This window comes from Pyricularia grisea (genome assembly GCF_004355905.1).
Source record: "Pyricularia grisea strain NI907 chromosome Unknown Pyricularia_grisea_NI907_Scaffold_7, whole genome shotgun sequence".
Taxonomy (NCBI): Eukaryota; Fungi; Ascomycota; class Sordariomycetes; order Magnaporthales; family Pyriculariaceae; genus Pyricularia; species Pyricularia grisea.
Window position 1 is genome coordinate 2,338,217 of NW_022156720.1, and position 20,587 is coordinate 2,358,803.

The window sequence follows — 20,587 nt, forward strand, 5'->3', positions numbered from 1 at the left end:
CTGAGCTGTTTAAGCATTGCTTGCCTTGCTGGGTTTCTCAACCCAAGGCTACTGTTTGATTTGGTACATTGCAAAAAGTCCAGTAATTAGATCAAGAGCTGCAGCTACATTGCATTGCTCTCTTATACTTGGGAACATTGGCTGTCCACCGCTTCTCCTCTGCCTCGTCACCCTCGTACTTTTTACCATCGAAATTCTTGCCGTTCCAGCTCTCCTCGAACGGGTTGAGAGACAAATGCATCAGACGCCTCAGGACGTCACGCTCGCCTTCCTTCTCCACCCTCCGGATCACCTCGTCGAAGATCCACCCCCTGGGCACAAATTTGGGGTTGACGCGCCTCATGGCCTCCATGCGCTCGGCATCTCGAGGCTCGCCCCAGTCCTCCCTGACGCGGTCCCGCCAGGTGCACAGCCAGGCACCCACGCGCTTCCTGGCCTTCTCCTCGCCCAGGACGCCGGTGACACCCTCTTCGTAAAAGAAGAGCGATGCGCTCTTCTCGGCGTCGGCCTCGGTGCTGATGTCGGAAAGGGGCAGGGAGCTCAGGCGGCGGAAGAAGAAGTGGAAGTCGAGCTCTGCCGCCTCCATGGTGTCGAGGAGCTCGCTGAAGAGCTTGTCAAAGTCCGAGTCCTTGTACATCCGCAGCCCGAGCCTTGCGCACATGAGGCGCTTGTACTCGGCGAGGAACACGGCGCGGTACTCGGTGCCGACCTGCGTGATGAGGGCCTCGGCGCGGCTGATGATGGGATCGGCGGCCGCTTCGTCCTTGACGCCCTTGTCAACAAAGTTAGGGTCGTCAACATCTGCTCCCGCGCCGAGCAGTTCGCCAAGTGCCTCACCCAGACGGACGAGATTCCACCAAATAATAGTGGGTTGGTTTCGATAGCTGTACCTCAGCGAGTGGTCGTCGTGGTTAGGCGTGTAGGAAGGATCGAAGACGTCGACGAACGCAAAAGGGCCGTAGTCCATGGACAGGCCCATGATTGATGTGTTGTCCGTGTTTAATACGCCGTTCATGAACCCATAGGCCTGCCAGTGGGCGACCGTGATGGCGTTGCGACGGCATATTTCTCGGTACAGACGGACGAACCGATTTTCAGCCGTCTCAGAGGGGCCCTCTACTTCGGCTTGAGGGATTCCGCGGCGTATTGGGGTTTTCGATGAATCTTCTGCAGAAGGTTCGACCATAGACGCTAGGGCTGGCGAAGACTCTTCCAGGCTGGGTTTCTCTGGATCGACAAGGCGACCAGGTAGCTTCTCCCATCCACCAAAAACATCCTCGGCCACATAGGTAGCCAGTTTGCGGATCAGTTCCCTGTCGCCCCTGGCGCGGAGCAGATCAAACGTTCCCAGCCTGATCCAAGACTGTGCGAAGCGAACGACGATAGCACCCGGCTCGACGGTCTCGCGGCGCACCTTTTGGTGCGGCAACAGGCTCAGTGCCAAGGCGCGCGTCGTGGGGATGCCCAGGGCGTGCAGGCTCTCGCTGGCGACAAACTCGCGTATGCTGCTGCGCAGCACCGCCTTGCCGTCGGCGAATCGCGAGTAGGGCGTCAGGCCGGCGCCCTTGAGCTGCAACTCGTACCTCTCCCCGGTCTTGGGGTTGGTGGCCTCGAACAGGCTGATGGCGCGGCCGTCGCCCAGCTGGTTCGCCCACTGGCCGAACTGGAAGCCACCGTAGCACTGCGCCCAGGGGTAGCCCTCGCCCTCGAGCTTCTCCTCGTCCCAGCCGTGGAGTTTGTTGCCGACGGCCGTCTGGAGGAAGTCGTCGGTCTGAACCTCCGAAGGTCGGATGCCTAGGGTGCGCAGGGCTGCAGGAGAGACGCCGAGCAGCTCTGGATCCCTTTGCCGCTCTGGACGCACCCAGGAGAAGAGGGCTCCGCGGACCATGCGTGGGCCGATCTGCTCACGCGGCGTCTTGTGCGAGTCGGCTGGGGTAGGGTATTCCGGGTCAGCCGGGAGGGCCGAGGTGAAACGCCAGGATTTGGGGAGATCGGCGAGTGTCACGCCGTCATCCTCGGCGCTGCCGATTCCTTGTTGGGCTGCCGGTGAGGGCATGGAACTGCTGGTGCTGGAGTGTGCCATTTTTCTTTTATTTATGGTGGACGATCCGAGTGTGCCTACGATGGAGACACGGGTATATGCCGCGCTTGATAATGCGCAAAGTCGTGCAGCTGAGCGGGAACGGAGATAAAGTGCCTGCATCTGCATCTATGCAGATATATCCTTGTTCGTGTACACCTGTCGAGCTGCGTGGCTTGATGCTCGCAGGAACTTTTCCTTTGCGCGAAAACCTCAAAAAACCATGGGGGGAAAAAATGCAAAAGAAAACGACACACACCACGTAGTAAAGGTAGCCGAATCTATTGCTTTCGTAGCGATAATTATAAATCAATTCCTGAGTGGCAAGACAGCCTCGGTTGGATGCAATTTTGCCAATCAAATTGTATGACAATGCCGGAACTGCGGAAGATACGGAGTACAAATTTCATTGATGCACTCAGCACGTCATTCAGACAGAACCTGGGGAAGCTTTGGCGGGGTGGTCTGGGGTGGCGGGTGCTGAAAGACAGTGAGTGAATTGCAATTCCTTCCAATATCTTAGCCATTGAAACTCATTGGATGTCGATTTTGATGAAAAGATAATGTCTTTAAAATGCTTTTTTTTTTTTTTTTTTGCTTGAACAATGATTATTGTACATGATACCTAAATAGCCTAGATTTGAAGTTTTTAGCCACACACGGTGAACTAAAATGTCGGGATGCACAACAATGTTGTGTTAATCTAGGTATTATTTCAAACAGACTTGACTATGACAGCGCAGAAAGATTTGTCTGCAAATGCATGGATATTAACCAAGTCTCTTGGTGTACCTGCATAAGCACCTACCTACCTACCGTCCTACTATGTACCTGGGTACATATCAGAGGTCATTTAATGTTTTGTACCTAGCTAGGTACATGAAAGAGCTGAACAATGCTCGTGCTACATTTATCTATCTGCATGGTGGCCGAATGCTGTCGTCATAATTCTACAAGCCGCGACTCAGTCCGCCCCAGAAATCAGATGCAGAAGCAAACAAAGATGCAAACCGCAACCCACTCGACTTAGATAATATACAACCCCCACATCAACACATTGCATGTGCATGTTGCGTGCTTGCTTGCCTTTGCATACATGGATTTGAAACGTACCTCCTTATAGGTACCCAAGGTCCCTAGCTTAGGTACACCTGCCTTGGCTCAATTTTTGTTCTGGCACCGCCCAGAGAAGTCAAAATCCATACAACAACACCTGTGTAACAACACTGGTCAATCTCGATACTCGTTCTATCACACCCACCTAGCCTCTAAAAGTAGGTTTACCTAGACATGAACTCGGCGGCTTCATCCCATCAGCCAGACGCGTCGGGCGAGGCTCCCAAACAGCTCAACTATCTTCCATACCTGAAGCTGAATGATGGCAACCAAATCCCAATGGTGAGAACGCCCATGGAGTTCCCCGGGTTAACTCGAGAGGGATCGAAACATTTGTACTGAATTTCACTCGCTAAATGATTCAAGCTTGCATACGGCTTGGGCACAGCTCAATGCCGAAGGGGTGGTGATGTCGACCCAAAACTGGTTGAAATCACCAAGATTGCTCTCAAAAAGGGCTACAACCACTTGGATGGCGCCGAAGGTTAGTCGCTCTAATTGCTCGTGCCTCTGCTGCATGATTGCTCCGAATTTCAACATGCGCGCAGACATGTCTATGGCTGCTAAAAGCAAATTCCAACCCCTCCAGTCTATGGTAACGAGGAGGAGCTCGGCCAGGCTGTGAAAGAGTCTGGCCTACCCCGCGAGAGCCTCTTCATCACCACCAAGACATCCTGCAGACCTGGAGTCACCGCCCAACAGAGCCTGGATGCCTCACTCAAGCGCCTGCAGCTCGACTACGTCGATCTGTTCCTGATTCACAGTCCTTTTTGGGCCAAGTCGCCCGAGGAGTTGCAGGCCAAGTGGGCCGAGGTGGAAACCCTCAAGGAGTCCGGCAAGGCCAAATCCATCGGCGTCTCCAATTTTCTGGAGGAACATCTGGAGACCATCCTCAAGACGGCCAAGGTCCCGCCCGCCATTAACCAGATCGAGTACCACCCGTACCTCCAACACGGCGATCTGCTCGACTATCATCGCAAGAAGAACATCGCAACCTCGGCGTACGGCCCCTTGACGGCCATCACGAATGCCAAAGGGGGACCTGTCGATGGCAAATACGACGAGCTGGCGAGAAAATACGGCGTCACGCCGGGTGAGATTGCGCTACGATGGTGTATTGACCAAGGAATCGTTGCCATCACGACCAGTGCAAAAGAGGACCGTCTGGAGGCGTTGCAGAAGAGAATCCCAAGCTTCAAATTGACGCCCAAGGAAGTCCTGGAAATCTCGGAGCTGGGCAACCAGAAACACCATCGCGGCTTTTGGAACAACAAGTTTGCGGCGGACGATCGGCGTTGACGCACGCTCGAAGGAACATAAACGAAAGTATAATTTCTTTTTTGCTGTAGAATGGCGTCGGAAAAGGTATCAAACTGTGTGGGGTCTCTCGAAGCAAAAGTTTGACGCCAGGAAGAATAATTCATGTTTGTAACCCCGACAACGACAATATTATCAATGCCGGCGCGAGCTACTTACTCACTCAACCCCGGTAGCTTTGGGATGAACCATTACTTCCCTATGAATTATGCAGTCTTTTATAGTTCATCATCCGATTCTGTCTCACTGCCATCATCCTTGCAGGTCGTCGACGCCTTTGGTGGTGGTTTACGAGCACGTGTTGCAATTGGCTTTCCGGCAGATGCCTGACGTGTGGTAGGTGGACTAGGGGCAGGAGAAGCAGTAACACTAGCTGTGGCAGCCATTCCTCGACCAGGTGATTTTGCTTGGTCATTGACCGTTGGACTGATGTCCTCTGGTTCACTCGCAGTAGCCTGGTCGTCCTCATCGCTAGTTTGCTTTTCGTCGCCGGAAGAGTTGCCGTAGTCTTCACGCCCTTGCTTAGGTTGGTCAACATCCATCACATCAAATCCGTCATCCGAATCAGTGCTTAGGTCGGCTGCCGGCGCCTTGCGCTTGGGTTTGCGTCTAACCGGGGGTCGCCGGGCCGTCTTGGCTAGCGACGTAGCGTCGCGATCATCATCTTCTTCAACCTTTTCTCCATCGTCCTCAAAATCAGGTTGACTCGAGGTGGCAAGGGTGGTCGAATTGAAACCCCCGCTCTTGATGACATCGTGCTGCTCTCGGATCTTTGCTTTCTTCTCGTTGAGCAAAAGTCGGAATTTGTCCAAGAGCGCAGCCTCGTGCTCCGCTTTGGCTTGGACTAGTTCGTCCAGCTGCTTGGTCAACTCGCTGACAGCCTGGTCGCACTCTTCTGCTTTCGCCTTGGCTGAAGCAAGCTCTGTTCTGGCGTTATTAGTGAACTCGAGGGCAAGCCCACACCAGTCAAACAGTTCCACTGCCTCGCTCTCATCCTCTTGCAAGTTGATGACCCCGAGTCGTTGCTAAGTCATCGTTAGCGGTACGTCAGTGCGGGAGGGATCGTAAACAAACAAGCTCGGGACGACTTGCCGTAATGCGCTGGACCTTTTTGCGAACAGTTATCTGCAGGTCAGACCCCACGGCGGCCGTAAGATGGATATCCGGGACTACTTCTTGGCCTAGGAGAAGTGACTCTAGTATTTGTTCCCATTCTTCAGATGTACAAGGGCTGTCCTTGGGCCTTAGTGTTTGGATGCTATTGTGCTTTACTATTTCCTCACGGATTCGAGTTGGTCCCTGATTTTAGCTTGTGTGGGGGTGGTAGGAAAGAAACGAGACATAGAGTTTTTACGAAACGCATGAAATATAGTGACAAGGGTTGTACCGAGAGCGCCCGGTTCCCCGGGTTTTTGTGGGAGATGTTTGATTGCAAATTGAGATTGTGATGAAATTTGAAATTACAACCCAAAGTTAAGCTGCCAAATCAACTTACAAGTGACAACGTAGGGGGAGGTGCCCTCGGTCGCTACGATTCTAACGTCCAGGGGGCGTGCCTTTTTGGATGATGATGGTTGCACATGAACCAAAACAAATGAGCCTTCGTCCTCGTCCGAACGGGTAATCCTGAGGACATGTGGGCGGGACATCTTGGTCCGGAATGAAAGTACCAAAAGAGGCAAACGGCAGGCGAAAGAAAAGAAACGGTAAAAGAACTAGGATGAAGATCTCAGGTTGTGGCAAAACAAAGTCGGTAGGTAGGCAACCCAAAGCTCGCGAACGGTAGCCTGTTTGCTTACTTGCTTGCTTGGTCGGTTGGGATTGGGGTTGGAGAAGGTCGAAACGAAACGAGACATAAGTAAAAAAAAAAAAAAAATACAGCCTTGAAAGTCTAGGCCTGGGACTAGGGACTAAAACTAGCCTCTGGAATCCAAGAAGCAGGTTTTCCCGTGTTTTGCTTGTGAATATGTTTGTGTGTGTGCGCGCCCGCAGCTATATCAGCCTTTCTCTATCGACTGTGTCAAACTGGGGCAGAGTGAGAGGCTGAAACAGTGAACATGAGGGAGGGATGCATGGACGTTGGAAGGTCCAAGGTGTGTCTCAGTTCAGCCGCCTTTCGCTGACTGGCTGGCAGGCAAGCACCTTGGTGCACCTAAAAGTCCAGGCAGCCGAGATGCAAGGCTGCTTCTCTTACGGACGGGAGGAAATTGTGGGGAGAATCACGACTTTGGACCTTGGATGGTCAACAAATCCCAGCTAGAACCCTAAAGTGGCCGCAGAATAAAAAGATCAGAGAGAGAAAAGTAATACTCATAGAAAGCATGCTGCCACTAAGGAGCATGCCGCCTGTGCATGATTGTACGAGGTGTAGGCCCCCATATTTCCTTCTTCTGCGGATACCTACGAAGTAATTAGACTACCTAAGGTACATTTTGGGCCAAGTCAGTACCTATACTACTGTGCTGTCAAATGTACCACGTATGCATGTTTGCGTGTTCATGTGCGGGTACCTGACTTCCCACCCCCCAAACTCGAGTCCTACCTTGCCTCATAACTTGCTGTTGTTCTTACCAAATCCAAATCATGCGAACAGACATCCACTGTGGACGCCACACTCGCAACGGTGTAAAATTTAGCTGATTTCATTTTTTTATTTATTTCATTTACCGTAGTACCAACAGACCATGAAAATGAAATAATGGTACTTGAAACTATTTATCAGTGACGAAATATTGGAATGTACTTGACGTAACAGATAAATGAACAAAAAGGTCCTGAATATTGGGGCCTTAAGATCCAAGATGCTACTGTACCATAGGTACCTAGGTAGTTAATAGCATGCGTCACAAATGAAGATCTTTCAAGAAACCACAGTACAGTACGCGTCGCTACGCGAAGGATCGCGCTCGGATCTTGTTTATGAATGTCCAATCAGCTCAACCCACAATGAAGCTCTGACAATCATTGAGCGCACGGGCCTTGACACTTACCAACCTCGTTGATCCTTGCTTGCTAGCTTGCTAGGTCTTGTCTCTAGTGTTGGCCCCCCGCTGTTCATCGTTGCAGTTGACAAAAGAGATCCACATCACTGCAATGAGTGAAGAACATGAAAAGTCAGTGGTTATGCGACAAGACGAATATGGAATGGCGCACAAATCCTAAGTTCTAGCGAAAATAATGAACAAAAAAGCCAGTTTTTGTTGTGCAAAGAAAGGGAGGGAAAAACAAAGCAACAGCACTGTAAGTTAGATACCTAGGTACTGTAGATATCCTACGATGACGATATCTAATTCTACTGCATATTTAATGAAACCACAAGGATATAGAGTACCTACATACAAACATGAAATAAAGGTGGATGGATTACTGCGTAAGCAATCCAATTCAGAATACCACGGCGCCACAACACGCACAGCTTCCAAATACGGAGTAAGCCAGCCAACCGGTCCGGTCACATCGATCCGTGGACTTTGTCACTCACTGCGCTTGGCAGCTCGCATACTCCAGCCTCCTCCCCTAAAACGGGATGGGTCCCTGGTCTTTCCCGCCTCTTTGCTTTTGAGCAAAACCTGCGCATTTCCCTGCTTCGTTTTTCTTTCAAACACCTGCAGAACGTCACATCTTTTGTGCATTGCATTTGAGCCTTACGACATCAAAAGTCGATGTGATCTTTGCGTGTGGTTTCCTTTGTAATCTTGGAAATCGAATGCCTAACGGCTGCAAGAGTGGACGTTGATTGCGGCCGACCTGCAGCAGTCTAATCCTCTACGGTCTACCTTACCCGACAGAACCTAACGGCCCGCTTTACGCCCGAACTATTGCGACCAAGATTTTAATAGCGACCTAACGTACAGTACGAAGTACACTCCAGATCGGATATCCATTTATGCTCAATTGAGCCTGGGACCCCAACCCGCTTCGCTCACCGTTCTTCCAATCCGCTCCACTTCTTGTGCAGCTCATCCCCTCAGATCCCTCCTGTTCCTCCCACCACAAATTACACTGCCCTCGCTATACACACCATCTACTTTTGACCGGAAAAATTCGATTAAAACCATTCCCCATCATTTACATCCGGACGGAATTACCTCTCCGCGGTGTCGCGACGAGAGGAATCCAGGGACCGATAAATTTTACCGAGATCAGCGGCGAGCGAACAACCGAGACGGGAACGATAAGAAACAAATAACGTCGAAAACTTTTCACTCGGCCAACAAACGCTCATTACTCAGCTGTCAATCACTCCACCACGCAACACCTCAGAGAAAGAGATGCTACCAGGCCTCGGGCGTCATTGTCGTTGACTATGAATCTCCACAACTGAACTCGTTCAAACTGTTGTTGTCGCTGTAAACAATCCGACTAAAGCAGCGACTGGATTGTACCACCTTTTTTTTTCTCTGCGTCGCCCCCGTGCGCATCCATCGAAAGGAACCACGCGATGACGGCGTGGACACAACCTGTCGCCATGGACACCCTTCGATTGAAGCCACGCCAGCCGATCGTCGACGATATCGAAAACTGGGACGACGACGATTTCTTAATAGACGACGATATCACCTTCCGTAGCAGCGGGTCTAATGTAACTGGCCAACTCACCCGACGTGGATCTCACTCTTCATTTCGATCCGAGCGAGAGTCTATCCAGGGCGAGGAACAATGCCTGCAACTTCCTGATGTAGATGACGAAAAGTCAACATTAGATGCGATTGCTGCTGCTGCATCAGCCGGAATTCCACTGCCTAGTAACATTACTCCTTCGGCATTGATGGGGGGTACCATCAAGAGACTGGGAGGACGAAAAATAAAGAAAATCATTCAAGAGGACTGGGAGGAGGATTTGGAACTTCCCGAACCCGGACGTACCTTGCGAATCAAACCGCAAGACGGCTCACGATTCCCAGAGTCTCTACGCCAAATTAGCAGCTCCACGACGACCAGCCCCGTAAAGCAGACCAAGCCGACACTGGTCACTCCGGAGCAGAAGGGGCGCCAGTCGAGCGCCGCTTCCAGCAACATAAACCTCGACAAATATAAGGACAACGACGACGACAACGACGACTTTTTTGGTGACGGAGCTGATACCATCAAGGTTTCCAAGACCCGCCAGGTTCTCAAACCGGTTTCACTGATAACACCACCGACGCCGAGCAAGAACGAAGGTGAAGATGATTTCGAGGCGGACTTAGAGCTCCCATCTGACGGCAAGCTCAAGCTGTCCACCCGCAAGGATATCCCCAAGACCCCATCTTTGAACACTCTCGAGGACTTCGACTGGGGTGAGGGTAGCCTTGGAACGAGGTTTGGCGGCACTAGACGGGATGGTCGTTCGGCTCGGAGCTCGTCTGTTTCTGCGATGAGCCCCAGCATCGCGAGCTCTTTGACCGCCGAAAGCGAGGATGAGGCGATGGATGGCTTGGTCTTGCCAGAGGGGCCAGTAGACTTTACTGAGAGGCTTCAGAAGCGACGGCCAAGTCCATCACCGGAGCGACAACCTATTCAATCACCTCAGCTTGTACAGAAACCTCCACCGCTCAAAACCGCCCTATCAACGCCTACATCAAGAGCTGAGCCCGAGAAAGAGGATTTCTTGAGTGGACTGGATATTGGAAACGGCGAAGTATTTGACTCTAGCAAGCTCACACTTCACCGCAACGTCAAGGTCAAGGACACCAGGACAGGCAGCCCGAGTCGCCCAAAGACTGCGGCTTCCATTACTTTTACCAACAAATCTAGCGGCACTGTATCTCGTCTGCCTCGTCCGATGGGAGGTCATGAGAGAACACATACTTCATCCTCATTGGAACCTGTCTCGGAGAGCGGAGGCCCAATACCACATACCCGCAGGTCACAGTCAAGACTGGGACACTCTTCCCAGTCTTCAGTCACGAGCCTGCCCACTCCCACCACACCCTCATCTGCTCATTCAATGCTACCCGCCACACCTCGGCGGCGAGAGATAGGACATAAAACCTCAAACACATCATTGCACAATGAGCCTACAACCACAAACGCCCAACTTTTGCGGCTCAAGCGGTCTCTGCCAGTAATGAGGGCTCCGATTTCGCCTGCGCGACCTCCTACACGTGGCGGGTATGACCGCCCACCATCCCGCAGTGACACTCAATCGCGACCCTCCTCGTCTCATATGCGACCAAAGACACCCGTGGAGCGTACTCGAGCCGGACAGGAGAGTGCGGCAGCGCAAGCACGAAGGCACCCCGTTCCTTTCTTTGCCGGAGGTGCATCAAACTCGCAGTCTCATCACGTGATGAGCAAAACATCACGTACCTTTCGTCGTCATGAGTCCGATACAGGCATGGACCTGAGGCCGTCGTCACGTACCGTGTCGAGATCAACGATGCGGTCGCCTAGCCCAAGCAAGAGGTCTCGTGTAGAAAGGCTTGCGCAAGAGAGCATGATGCCGGTGAAGCCTCGACGTCAAAGACACTTCGGGGACGGTAACGAACTCGATGGGTTCGACGATCTCGCAACTTCTGCCCAGGCCGAGGCGAGGTGGATCAAGCAACCAGCAAGCGGGACCAAGGCTCACTTGAGAAACAAGATGTATCAAAACATCCACCCGGACCGGAACACGCCCTCCCCTGCATTGTCAAACGCCACTGCCCCCTACTCACCAGCAAGATCCGAGTACACTCCACGTTTCGCCAGGGACACAGCGGCAAGTAGGATAGCCCGGGAGACATCTCTCGCTCAACGAGCGCCATCAAATGGGCCCTTGGCGCCCCTTACGACCCAACGCGTTGCCCAGCTCACGACGCGTAATAACTTCAACAACGCACACTCACAAGCGACGGTTCGCTCAAAGAAGACGCCCAAGAGGCCACCCCAGTTGAAACCTTTCCTGATTTCTAACCTCACTACAACACGAGAAACAAAGAGTAAGCTGCATCCTTTTCATTTGGTTGCGCTACAACTTGGAATTATAACTTTGTGGGCAAAGGCTAACTGAAGTCGCACTACAGCTGTCAAGGGAATGGTATACAACCCTGAGACGTATCGCTGGGAAGGCAATGACAATGCACTTGGGGCCTTTGATGCCCCCGCATCTTCGCCCTCTACAGCATCGATTCCCAACTTTATGAGGGAACGAGAGAATGCCACGCCACGCCCAGCATTGATCACACCCATCGGCGCGACAAAGGGTGTCCAAGTTGTCGGCGGGATGGTCTTTGACCCCCAAAATATGTGTTGGCTCAAAGTAGGAGCACCTGGCACCGCCGGCAGCGAAGCTGACCCAATGGACGGTTTCAATGCCCTCGACGATGAGGATGATGTGTTCAAAGATATCCCCGATTTGGAGGACACATCGGCTAAGGCACACGATGGCGCAAATGTCGGTGGTCGCATGAGCGATATCAAGGACGATTGGATGGTTGGCGAAGAGTTTGACGTCGGCCCCGAGTTTGTCCGCCGACAACGGGAAGAAGAGGCCAAGTGGAAAAAGAAGTGCGAGCAGTGGCTTAGCCCTCAACCGCGAGATCGTGAAGCTTGGCGTTGGACTATCAGAGAGATCGTCCTCGGTATCCAACAGTGAAGGATCTCGGTCTGCCCATCGCTGCCAATACACGACAAGAATGCCTATACCGCCTCTCTACCGACATTGAACGACCTCTCATACAAACTATACACGCTCATTACTTTTCCTTTCTACATACACTCTTGGCTCACTCGAACAGGTGCCTCTTTATCGCATATACCAATCTAATCCGCAAGGAGCTCAAAGCATCTTGTACAACTAGAAACGACATGACGACACGGACACGACACCATTCACGTTGTATCATTCAGGATACAAGCATATACAGTATCTTCATACGGATTTTTTTTTCTTTTGTTGAGGGGGAGCACGGCAGGCCATGGCTGGCTCTGAATCGCACTCTAAAGACCAAGTGGCTTTGTAGGTGGTTTCACTGTTAGCTTGGTGCCTGGTCCCTCATACTTATTGCTATCACATATTTGCTATTTGCAAATTCTCTTCCTGTTTCCTTTGTCTCTATTTTCTTTCTTTCCTGTTGCGTTGGTTTAAAACCGAAAACGTACTTTTTTTTTACTGGATGATCATGGGACGCTTTACGACTTTGGGAATATTTAGTTCTTCTTTTGATTTTCTAGTCAAAAGACTTCAGGGAGTTCTAAAGGATGGTAGGGCATAAAACGGGTGAAAAGAAGCCAGAGGGAGGAAGATTTTCGGGCTTGTGTGCCCTCTGCTTCATTCTCATACAGTATAGGAAGATATTAGAAGTGTACAGTATCAAAACTCTAGGCGATGATGAGTTTGATCTTCTCATAACTCAGAAGTTGCCATTTTTTTCTTCTTCTCACAATACCGCTTAAAACGTGTGTGATGTAATCCTATTTTCAGACTATCAACTGTTGCATGCTTGGAGTAGAGTGCTGCTAGCAACCTCTTGAGGTGCAGAAGTACGGAGTTGTACAAGTCAAAGTCAATCAGATTTGTAGTGGGGCGGTACATCTCTGTGACGACGTTGACAACAGTCGCGCGATAGCGGGGCATCCAACGTTGCCTGAATTTGGACAGTGCAGCTGGAGCTAAATCGACTTGCCGGGTGTTGCTTGTGAGCTTCAACATCGTCGCCTAGAATTGGAGCCATAAAATCATACATTTTATACCAATTTGCACTGCTTTCTTCCTTCTGGCCGTCGTCAACTAAGAAAACAAAATCGATCAATCAAAGATACAAGTCACAATAAAAAAAAAAAACAAGACTTCCTTTTGCACAAAAATGGCCAACGAGGTCGTCTTCGCACGGCAGTTCTTGTCGCAGCTCGATGCCCTGCCCACCAAGCTATCTCCGGACCATGTCGAGGATCCAAGATCATACCCAGCCCGAGCAGCCGTATGTTTTTGACGTTTTTTTTTCTTCTTCTTCTTCTTCTTTTCTTTTCTTCCTCCTGAAAAAAAAACGATTTAAAAAAAAGAACACACACAAGACGCTAACCCCTCCCCGCTCTTTTCAACAGTACATCCTCCCTCGGCCGCCCAAGGCCATGAGCAAGCCGCACGGCCGGGCGGCGGCGCCGGGCTCGGAGCGCAGCGTGGCCGTGTCGCTGCGGTCTCTGCGCAACCCGCCGCTCGACATCAAGCTCGCGCCGCAGCCCGTCTCGACGACGTCGGTGCAGGACGTCAAGGCCGCCGCGGCCGAGCAGGCGGGCCTCCCCGCCGACAAGATGAAGCTGCTGTTCAAGAAGAAGCCCGTCGCCGACAGCAAGACGCTCGCCGAGCTGCTCGAGGGTGCGGGCGGCTCTGCCGACGAGACGGTCGTCGAGTTCACCGTCATGGTGCTCGGCGGCGCGGTGCCCAGTCGGCCGGCGGCGGCTGGTGGTGCCGAGAGCGGTGGCGACGTGCAGATGAAGGATGCGGCGCCGGCTGCGGCTGCTGCTGCTTCGACGTCTACGGCTCAAGGGGTCAGCGGCGTCGATGTGCTCAAGACTGACGACTTTTGGACGGACCTCAACGGCTTCCTGCTGCAGAGGGTGAGGGATGAGAAGGTGGCGGATGAGGTGTCTGCCCTGTTCCGAAAAGCATGGGACAACAAGCCATGATATCTGGCTTGAATTTTGGGACGTGGGGTTTGTAGTCGTTGAATAGCCAGCTAATGCATGCAGGCGTCAGCTTTTTTCAACTTTGTTTCAACCTAATAAAGACGACATGACTGTGATGAACAAACGAAATAGCTATGGACCTACTAAAGCTCTGGTGTCCTACGCGGCAGCAATTATCCTGAAGTGAACATATTCAAACATATTCAAACATATTCAAAAGTACACGTATCCAAAGCAGAAGTTGCCGTTACATGTTCTAAATCACCGCCTCCATAGTCAGGCTAACACGGCATCAAGGCCGAACACACATCGTCAAAGACGCCTTCTTTCGCATTTATTGAATATATGTCTGGGAACTAGTTTCATCAGAGAACAGCTTGGGTGTCAGACTGCAAAAAAAGAGCAAGACAAGAACAAGAAAAGTAAACCTTCGCACGCGACGTAGAACGGGCTTGAATTTATAGATGAGCACGCCTAAACCTATCCCGGCTGTACGACGCACTCTATCCCCTGGCCTCTTTTGTTCGTCTAGAAAACACTCCTCTCGACTCTTCTCTCTACTAAAAACGCGGCGAAGGAACACAGAACCCCCAGGGCATATCCACGCTTAAGCCAGGCCCTTGCTGACGGTCTTCAGGACGGAGTCGTATTCGATGTCGTCGGCGTCGTTGGCTTGCAGTTCGTGAGCGATGCCGTTCAGGGCGCGCTTTAGGGCGTCCTTGGACGCGGCGTAGATCATCTTGGGCTGTTTTTTTTTGTAAAAGAACAGGCAATCTCAGTAGGTAGTTCAAGTGAAAAAGTACGAAGGACAAGTTCCATACAAAGGGCAGAATAGGGGGAGAAAACAGACCTTGACACCAGCATCATCAGGAGACCACGCAATAAAGGTAATCTTGTTCCTACATCAGGTGAATTGCAAATCGTCAGTATGGTGACTCAGGATTTAAACATTGTCCTTGTGAGGGCTCGCATACCGTTCACCTTCGCCCGAAGCCAGAGTGTACTGGAAGTCGTAGACAGCGTAACGGGGAGCCTTGCCAACAGCACCCTATAAAATCATCCGTTTAGTCAGAAAACAGTTCCGTGACTGTAGATCGAGGAATGTCCCGCCACAGTGGGCGTGGCAAGGAAATAAAAGGTCGGCTTACGCTTGGCGACTTGACGGTAGCGTTGACGAGCTTGTTGCGGAAGTTCTCCCAGTCGGAGTCGCCCGAGGCCTCCTCAACCACGATCTCCTTGTTGTTGTCTGAGAGCTTGAAGATGATGTACTTGATGTTCTTGCCAAGCTTCAGCTCATTGTACGTCGTAATGCACTCCTGCGAGACGGTGGCTCTATCTCAATGCGGGCGCGAAGCAAGTAGGCACGCGACTGAATGTTAGTCTTGAGGTGTTTTCTTAGGATGACGTGGGCTTTCTGAAGTTAGGACCCCTCAAAAAAAACTACGGCGATTATCGGCCCGTCCTCGTACGACTGCGCCGGTCCCTGCGGTTTTTTTGCCCAGAATACACGGCGTCGCTTCGTTTCGTCCTGCATGGCTACTACCCCGCGATGTAGCCATCGGTTCGCTGTCCAAGCATCTGCTAAACCCCCATGCATGGCAGTGAGGGGCAGGCTGGGAGAATGGCGACTCGCAGGAAAACGGGGAGGCACACGATCGCAGTCGATAGAAGCCAGGCCGGGACGTGTGATGCATCGCAAATTTCACATGGGAAGACGGAAAGTTTACTAACCCGGATTGAGACTAAAATAAGGCATTGTCAGTTTTTATCGCGAGGGCGGCATTGATGTACAGTATGGAGAGTGGCAGCAAAGGTCGAGAAGTGTCATTGTGCAGCTGGCGCGGGCCGTGAACCACAGGGGAAAGCTCACCATGTTTGCTTTGCGCGGTTTTTGGCGGGGAAACCAACAGTGGCTTTCGAAATCGAGGATTCAAATTAACCGTGGGACGGAAATCGCAGAGAAGGGGGGGAGCTGGCTGTTCGTCGCGAATTAAAAGTCCGTCTTGGAAATATGTCAGCGCAAAACAAGGACACGAAACAAAAAAAAAATGACAAAGGACAAAAGGAGGATACAGCTCGCTCTCTCTATGCGTCGTACTTTTTTTTATTGGAGTATTTTGCTTAGAGGAGAAAGGGGGGGTCAAAGGAATTTGGCGGCGGCGACGGTGAGCTCTTGTGAGGAGCCGGCTCCTGCTATCTGCCCCGCCTTGCTGGGGCGGGTCAGCCTTCCCCGTCTGGCAAGCGCAAACAACCCCCCGACCGCACCGCGAAACAAACCCACAGAACAGGGGAAGTACCTGAGTGAGTGGGATTAAAACGACTGCGCCAACAACTGTGACGTACCTAGGTACATACCTGGGAGTTATTTCAGTTACCTTTTACCTTGCGGTAGATCAATCGACAAGGATTTGAGAAGTTCAGACTGGAATATTTTAGAGAAATTTCAGGCTTGAACTATTCAAGTTATTTGTCTTTCTTTTTCTTATTTCATTCATATGACTAGGATTGTATGTGTTTTCTTTTTCTAGTGAAATAATGGATGGAAAATGGGTGCCTAAGAACCGTCTGCACACTTCAACTTGCGTTGCCTTTTTGCTCAACTAACTTCGGGTGACGTGCCCATGTCAATTTGGGAAAGCGTCTTTGCCGGTGGGGTGTGGGGCACAATCAGGCAACGCATTGTCGCAAGGTGAGCTGCCCTGTTTGGTTGAAATTACAAACTCCATCCAGTTGTTTCTACGAAGTACTTAAAGGTGCCTTGGGTACATTTAACAGAATACCTACCATCATACAAGAAATTGCTACTGTGACTGACAAAATCAGGCAGCTGGCCAGTTCAAAATATAGGCAGCAGGTCAGTTAGAGTAGATACTGCGAATAGACCGGTGCCTAGTGATTAGATTCGCAATCCTCTTGAGCATATTCTTGAGCTATTCGCACCGGAACAATGTAAACCGAACAAAAAAAAAAAAAAAACACGCGTCTCTGCACATCACATCAACGGCTGCCCGCCATCACAATCCAAGGTTACCTGGGCGCCAAGATACATCACAAGCTTAGGCAGTAGTCACTCACTATTAATTAAAGAACATAAAAATAACAAACAACGTAGGTATCTTCTTTTTATCTACACCCTGGCTCAACCCAAGGAACCAGACTATTGTACAGTTTCTTTCTGGGAAATCCCCAGAAGCCTCTTCAGGCAACTAATTAACAGTTTATATGGGAGGATTTTGTATGAGGAAAATTTCGGGGGGGGAGGGGAGATGAATGGGGGTGAGGGAGATCAGCTTCGTAGACCTTCCTGTAAGCATAACAAGAGAAATGCAAAACTCATAACACCGATTTTTGGAGGACCCCCCATATACATGCCCTCGACGTACTCAGTGGCAACCGAGTGCGCGTGGTATTGTTACAAAGAAACACACGGCTGGTCGTGATTCGTCCCAGCCTATCAACTCTCTACAGGCGGCGGCAGCTCTTACATCATGCCACCCATACCGCCCATGCCACCCATGCCTCCCATACCACCCATGCCACCGGCAGGGCCCTTCTCCTCGGGAGCCTCAACGATGGCGACCTCGGTGGTACCCAGGAGCGAGGCGACACCGCTGGCGTCGAGGAGACCGGTGCGGACGACCTTAAGCGGGTCGACAATACCGGCGTCAATCATGTCGACGTACTCGCCCTTGGCGGCATCGTAACCCTTGCGGAAGTCAGAGCCGAACTCGTCCATGAGCTTGCCAACAATGACGGAGCCCTCAAGACCGGCGTTCTCAACGATCGTCCTGGCAGGGCGGGTGATGGCGTTCTTGATGATGCTAACACCGAGCTGCTGGTCAAAGTTGGCAGACTTGACGTCGCCCAAGGCCTGGCTAGCAGCCTTGAGTAGAGCGGTACCACCACCGGGTAGGATACCCTCCTCGACGGCGGCGCGCGTGGCGTTGAGGGCATCGACGAAGCGGTCCTTCTTCTCACCAACCTCGACCTCGGAAGAGCCACCGACCTTGATGACGGCAACACCACCCGAGAGCTTGGCCAGGCGCTCCTGGAGCTTCTCCTTCTCGTACTCCGAGGTGGTAGGGTCGGCCATGACACCACGGATCTGCTCGCACCTCTGGCTGATCATGTCCTTGCTGCCCTCGCCGTTGAGGACAATGGTGTCCTCCTTGGTGATGGTGATGGATCCAGTGGAGCCGAGCATGTCAATGGTAGCCTTCTCCAGCTTGACGTCAAGCTCGTCAGTGAAGACGGTACCGTTGGTGAGGACGGCAATGTCGCCAAGGATCGACTTGCGGTTGTCACCGAAGCCGGGAGCCTTGACGGCAGCGACCTGGAGCTGGCCGCGGAGCTTGTTGAGAATGCAGACAGCCAGAGCCTCGCCCTCAATGTCCTCAGCAATGATGACAAGAGGCCTGCGGGTCTGGGTCGAGATCTCAAGAGCGGGGATGATGTCCTGGACAGCCGAGATCTTCTTCTCCGACAGGAGGATCAGGGGCTTCTCGAACTCGACCTTCTGGGCCTTGGCGTCGGTGATGAAGTAGGGCGACACGAAGCCGCGGTCGAACCTCATACCCTCGGTAACCTCGAGCTCGTCAACAAGGGTCTTGCCCTCCTTGACGGTGATGACACCCTCCTTGCCCACCTTCTCCATGGCGTTGGCAATCATCTTGCCGACGTGCACGTCGCCGTTGGCCGAGATGGTGGCGACCTGGGCAACCTCCTCAGCGCTGGTGATGTCACGCTTCTGCTTGTGCAGGAAGTCGATGACGGCGTCAACGGCAGCCTGGATACCGCGGCGGAGATCCATGGGGTTGCAGCCAGCAGCAACGTTCTTGACGGTCTCGGAGAAGATGGCACGAGCGAGGACGGTGGCCGAGGTGGTACCGTCACCGGCGACCTCGTTGGTCTTGGACGCGACGTCCTGGAGGAGCTTGGCACCGAGGTTCTCGAACTTGTCCTTGAGCGTGATAGCCTTTGCGACGGTCACACCATCTAAAGAGAGTATTTGTTAGCTTGCCAGGTCTAGTAAAGTCGGTGCAATCCATAGCCAGTAACTATAGCTGCAACTTTGGAATCACGTCTCCGTACCTTTTGTGATCTTGGGCGAGCCATAGCTGGACTCGATGAGGACGTTGCGGCCCTTGGGACCCAGCGTCGTTGAGACGGCCTTGGCCAGAGTGTCAACACCAGCCAGGAGAGCAGCGCGTCCCTCGACACCAAACTTGAGCTCCTACCAGCCGAAATAACGTTAGAACCTAAAAACTTTGAACCGGGCGCAACCGTTGCTCGCTCCGAGCCTCCCAAAGTTGTGTGAAGCTTACCTTGTGGGCAAAGCGAAGCTGCTGCGACAGACCGGCGCCGGGCCTGAACTTTGCGGCGGCGGCCGAGGACCTAAGGGCCGAAGTCCTAGTCCTGCTGCTAAGTGCGCGCTGCATGGTGTGTGTATGTGTGTATTAAGATCGGGAGAAAAGAAAACGGTGGAATAAAAACACAAGTTTCAACAGTAAGTGTACAAAAAGGAGAGTCGTGCAGTGATTCAAAGTCGAACCTTGGTATGGGATTTCGCTATTGGGTATAAAAACACGGGTTGATGATGGGAAAGATGAGGAGAGGAAAGGGAAGAAAAAAAAATAGAGGTCCGAAAAATTGCTTGTACCAGAAGCTTCTCCAATTGAACTCGGCGATGCGGCGCCCGTGCTGAGGTGGTCCCCAAAAAAAATTGTACCCCATTCGGTTAGCGCCATGTTCTCCAAGGTTCTGTGGGGCTGGCCAGCGCCTTTCCGTGTCAATGTCAATTTTCTGATCATGTAAGCAATTCAACCTCATTCCTAATTTCAGGGGCCAACTGGTCGTCGTGGCCTTGACCTCCGGGGCACGATATTTAATGATATCCTTTATTATTCTTATTTATGCAAAGCTTGCAATGCTAGCGAAACTCCACGCTCTCCTGGCGTCAGGGTCGCTGATCTTGATGTTGCTGTTAACCACCACAGAGCACCGGACATAAACAGCCGGGCAAGCATGGACAGTTACTCGGTGCGAGACGCGAGCAACGTAATTTCAAAACTCACACAGTCAGTCACTCTAATATTCGGACAGTTTGAATCAACCGGAGTCAATTCATAGTGGCTACGGAACTGGAAGGCTCAGTATCTTTTCAGGCATCATGAGATCGATGACTTGCCCCTGATTCCCATCGATCCTTTCCACCTCAGCGCTAGAAGTACCGTTCTCCTCTAATAGTAGAAATACAGAATTGATGTGTGATTGGGTATCGAAATGTCGTCAATCGTAACCTCATAACTCATATAAGTGTGTACGTGGTTTCCCCGGATAAGCTAATATCCACCCGTCTAATCCCAAGCCTTGATGACGATGGCCGAATTAAATGTAAAGTGGAGTGAATATAAAACAAATTTTGGTCATGCCGTTTTTGAAGAAGAAGGAAAATAATGATGCTAGGTAACTCCTCGAAAATGCGCA

At 51.7% G+C, this 20,587-nt stretch overlaps 7 protein-coding genes across 7 annotated transcripts; 3 read left to right on the forward strand and 4 right to left on the reverse strand.

Annotated features, from left to right (window-relative positions):
* Nucleotides 1–91: 91 nt before the first annotated feature.
* PgNI_09704 (uncharacterized protein) lies at nt 92–2,083 on the reverse strand (the record flags this gene model as incomplete). Its single annotated transcript, XM_031129686.1, has 1 exon — nt 92–2,083. One exon carries the CDS (start codon nt 2,081–2,083, stop codon nt 92–94), a length of 1,992 nt encoding a protein of 663 aa, XP_030977881.1.
* A 1,287-nt stretch (nt 2,084–3,370) lies between these two features.
* PgNI_09705 (uncharacterized protein) lies at nt 3,371–4,495 on the forward strand (the record flags this gene model as incomplete). The annotated part of the gene is made up of 3 exons (XM_031129687.1): nt 3,371–3,478; nt 3,563–3,680; nt 3,786–4,495. The coding sequence occupies 3 exons, from the start codon at nt 3,371–3,373 to the stop codon at nt 4,493–4,495; spliced, it is 936 nt and encodes a 311-aa protein (XP_030977940.1).
* Nucleotides 4,496–4,731: 236 nt separating this feature from the next.
* On the reverse strand, nt 4,732–6,162 carry PgNI_09706 (uncharacterized protein; the record flags this gene model as incomplete). Its single annotated transcript, XM_031129688.1, has 3 exons — nt 4,732–5,538; nt 5,588–5,784; nt 6,009–6,162. 3 exons carry the CDS (start codon nt 6,160–6,162, stop codon nt 4,732–4,734), a joined length of 1,158 nt encoding a protein of 385 aa, XP_030977939.1.
* Nucleotides 6,163–8,129: 1,967 nt separating this feature from the next.
* Nucleotides 8,130–12,863, forward strand: PgNI_09707 (uncharacterized protein). The gene is made up of 2 exons (XM_031129689.1): nt 8,130–11,415; nt 11,500–12,863. Exons 1-2 carry the CDS (start codon nt 8,955–8,957, stop codon nt 12,069–12,071), a joined length of 3,033 nt encoding a protein of 1,010 aa, XP_030977938.1. The 5' UTR covers nt 8,130–8,954; the 3' UTR covers nt 12,072–12,863.
* A 262-nt stretch (nt 12,864–13,125) lies between these two features.
* Nucleotides 13,126–14,101, forward strand: PgNI_09708 (uncharacterized protein; the record flags this gene model as incomplete). The annotated part of the gene is made up of 2 exons (XM_031129690.1): nt 13,126–13,395; nt 13,520–14,101. The coding sequence occupies exons 1-2, from the start codon at nt 13,282–13,284 to the stop codon at nt 14,099–14,101; spliced, it is 696 nt and encodes a 231-aa protein (XP_030977942.1). The 5' UTR covers nt 13,126–13,281.
* Nucleotides 14,102–14,412: 311 nt separating this feature from the next.
* Nucleotides 14,413–15,635, reverse strand: PgNI_09709 (uncharacterized protein; the record flags this gene model as incomplete). Its single annotated transcript, XM_031129691.1, has 5 exons — nt 14,413–14,846; nt 14,952–15,000; nt 15,076–15,149; nt 15,250–15,433; nt 15,571–15,635. 5 exons carry the CDS (start codon nt 15,633–15,635, stop codon nt 14,709–14,711), a joined length of 510 nt encoding a protein of 169 aa, XP_030977850.1. The 3' UTR covers nt 14,413–14,708.
* Nucleotides 15,636–17,079: 1,444 nt separating this feature from the next.
* PgNI_09710 (uncharacterized protein) lies at nt 17,080–19,711 on the reverse strand. Its single transcript, XM_031129692.1, has 3 exons — nt 19,426–19,711; nt 19,193–19,334; nt 17,080–19,096 (listed from the first exon to the last, which is right to left on the reverse strand). Exons 1-3 carry the CDS (start codon nt 19,537–19,539, stop codon nt 17,583–17,585), a joined length of 1,770 nt encoding a protein of 589 aa, XP_030977827.1. The 5' UTR covers nt 19,540–19,711; the 3' UTR covers nt 17,080–17,582.
* Between the last annotated feature and the right edge of the window lie 876 nt (nt 19,712–20,587).

What these genes read in the sequence shown, in the direction of transcription:
- PgNI_09707 (XM_031129689.1), top strand. Translation starts at nt 8,955, where the DNA reads ATGACGGCGTGGACACAACCTGTCGCCATGGACACCCTTCGATTGAAG. An exon ending in TACAACACGAGAAACAAAGA is followed by an intron (nt 11,416 to 11,499) that starts GTAAGCTGCATC and finishes GTCGCACTACAG; the next exon opens with CTGTCAAGGGAATGGTATAC.
- PgNI_09710 (XM_031129692.1), bottom strand. Translation starts at nt 19,539, where the DNA reads ATGCAGCGCGCACTTAGCAGCAGGACTAGGACTTCGGCCCTTAGGTCC. An exon ending in AGCTTCGCTTTGCCCACAAG is followed by an intron (nt 19,335 to 19,425) that starts GTAAGCTTCACA and finishes TTCGGCTGGTAG; the next exon opens with GAGCTCAAGTTTGGTGTCGA. An exon ending in CTCGCCCAAGATCACAAAAG is followed by an intron (nt 19,097 to 19,192) that starts GTACGGAGACGT and finishes TACTCTCTTTAG; the next exon opens with ATGGTGTGACCGTCGCAAAG.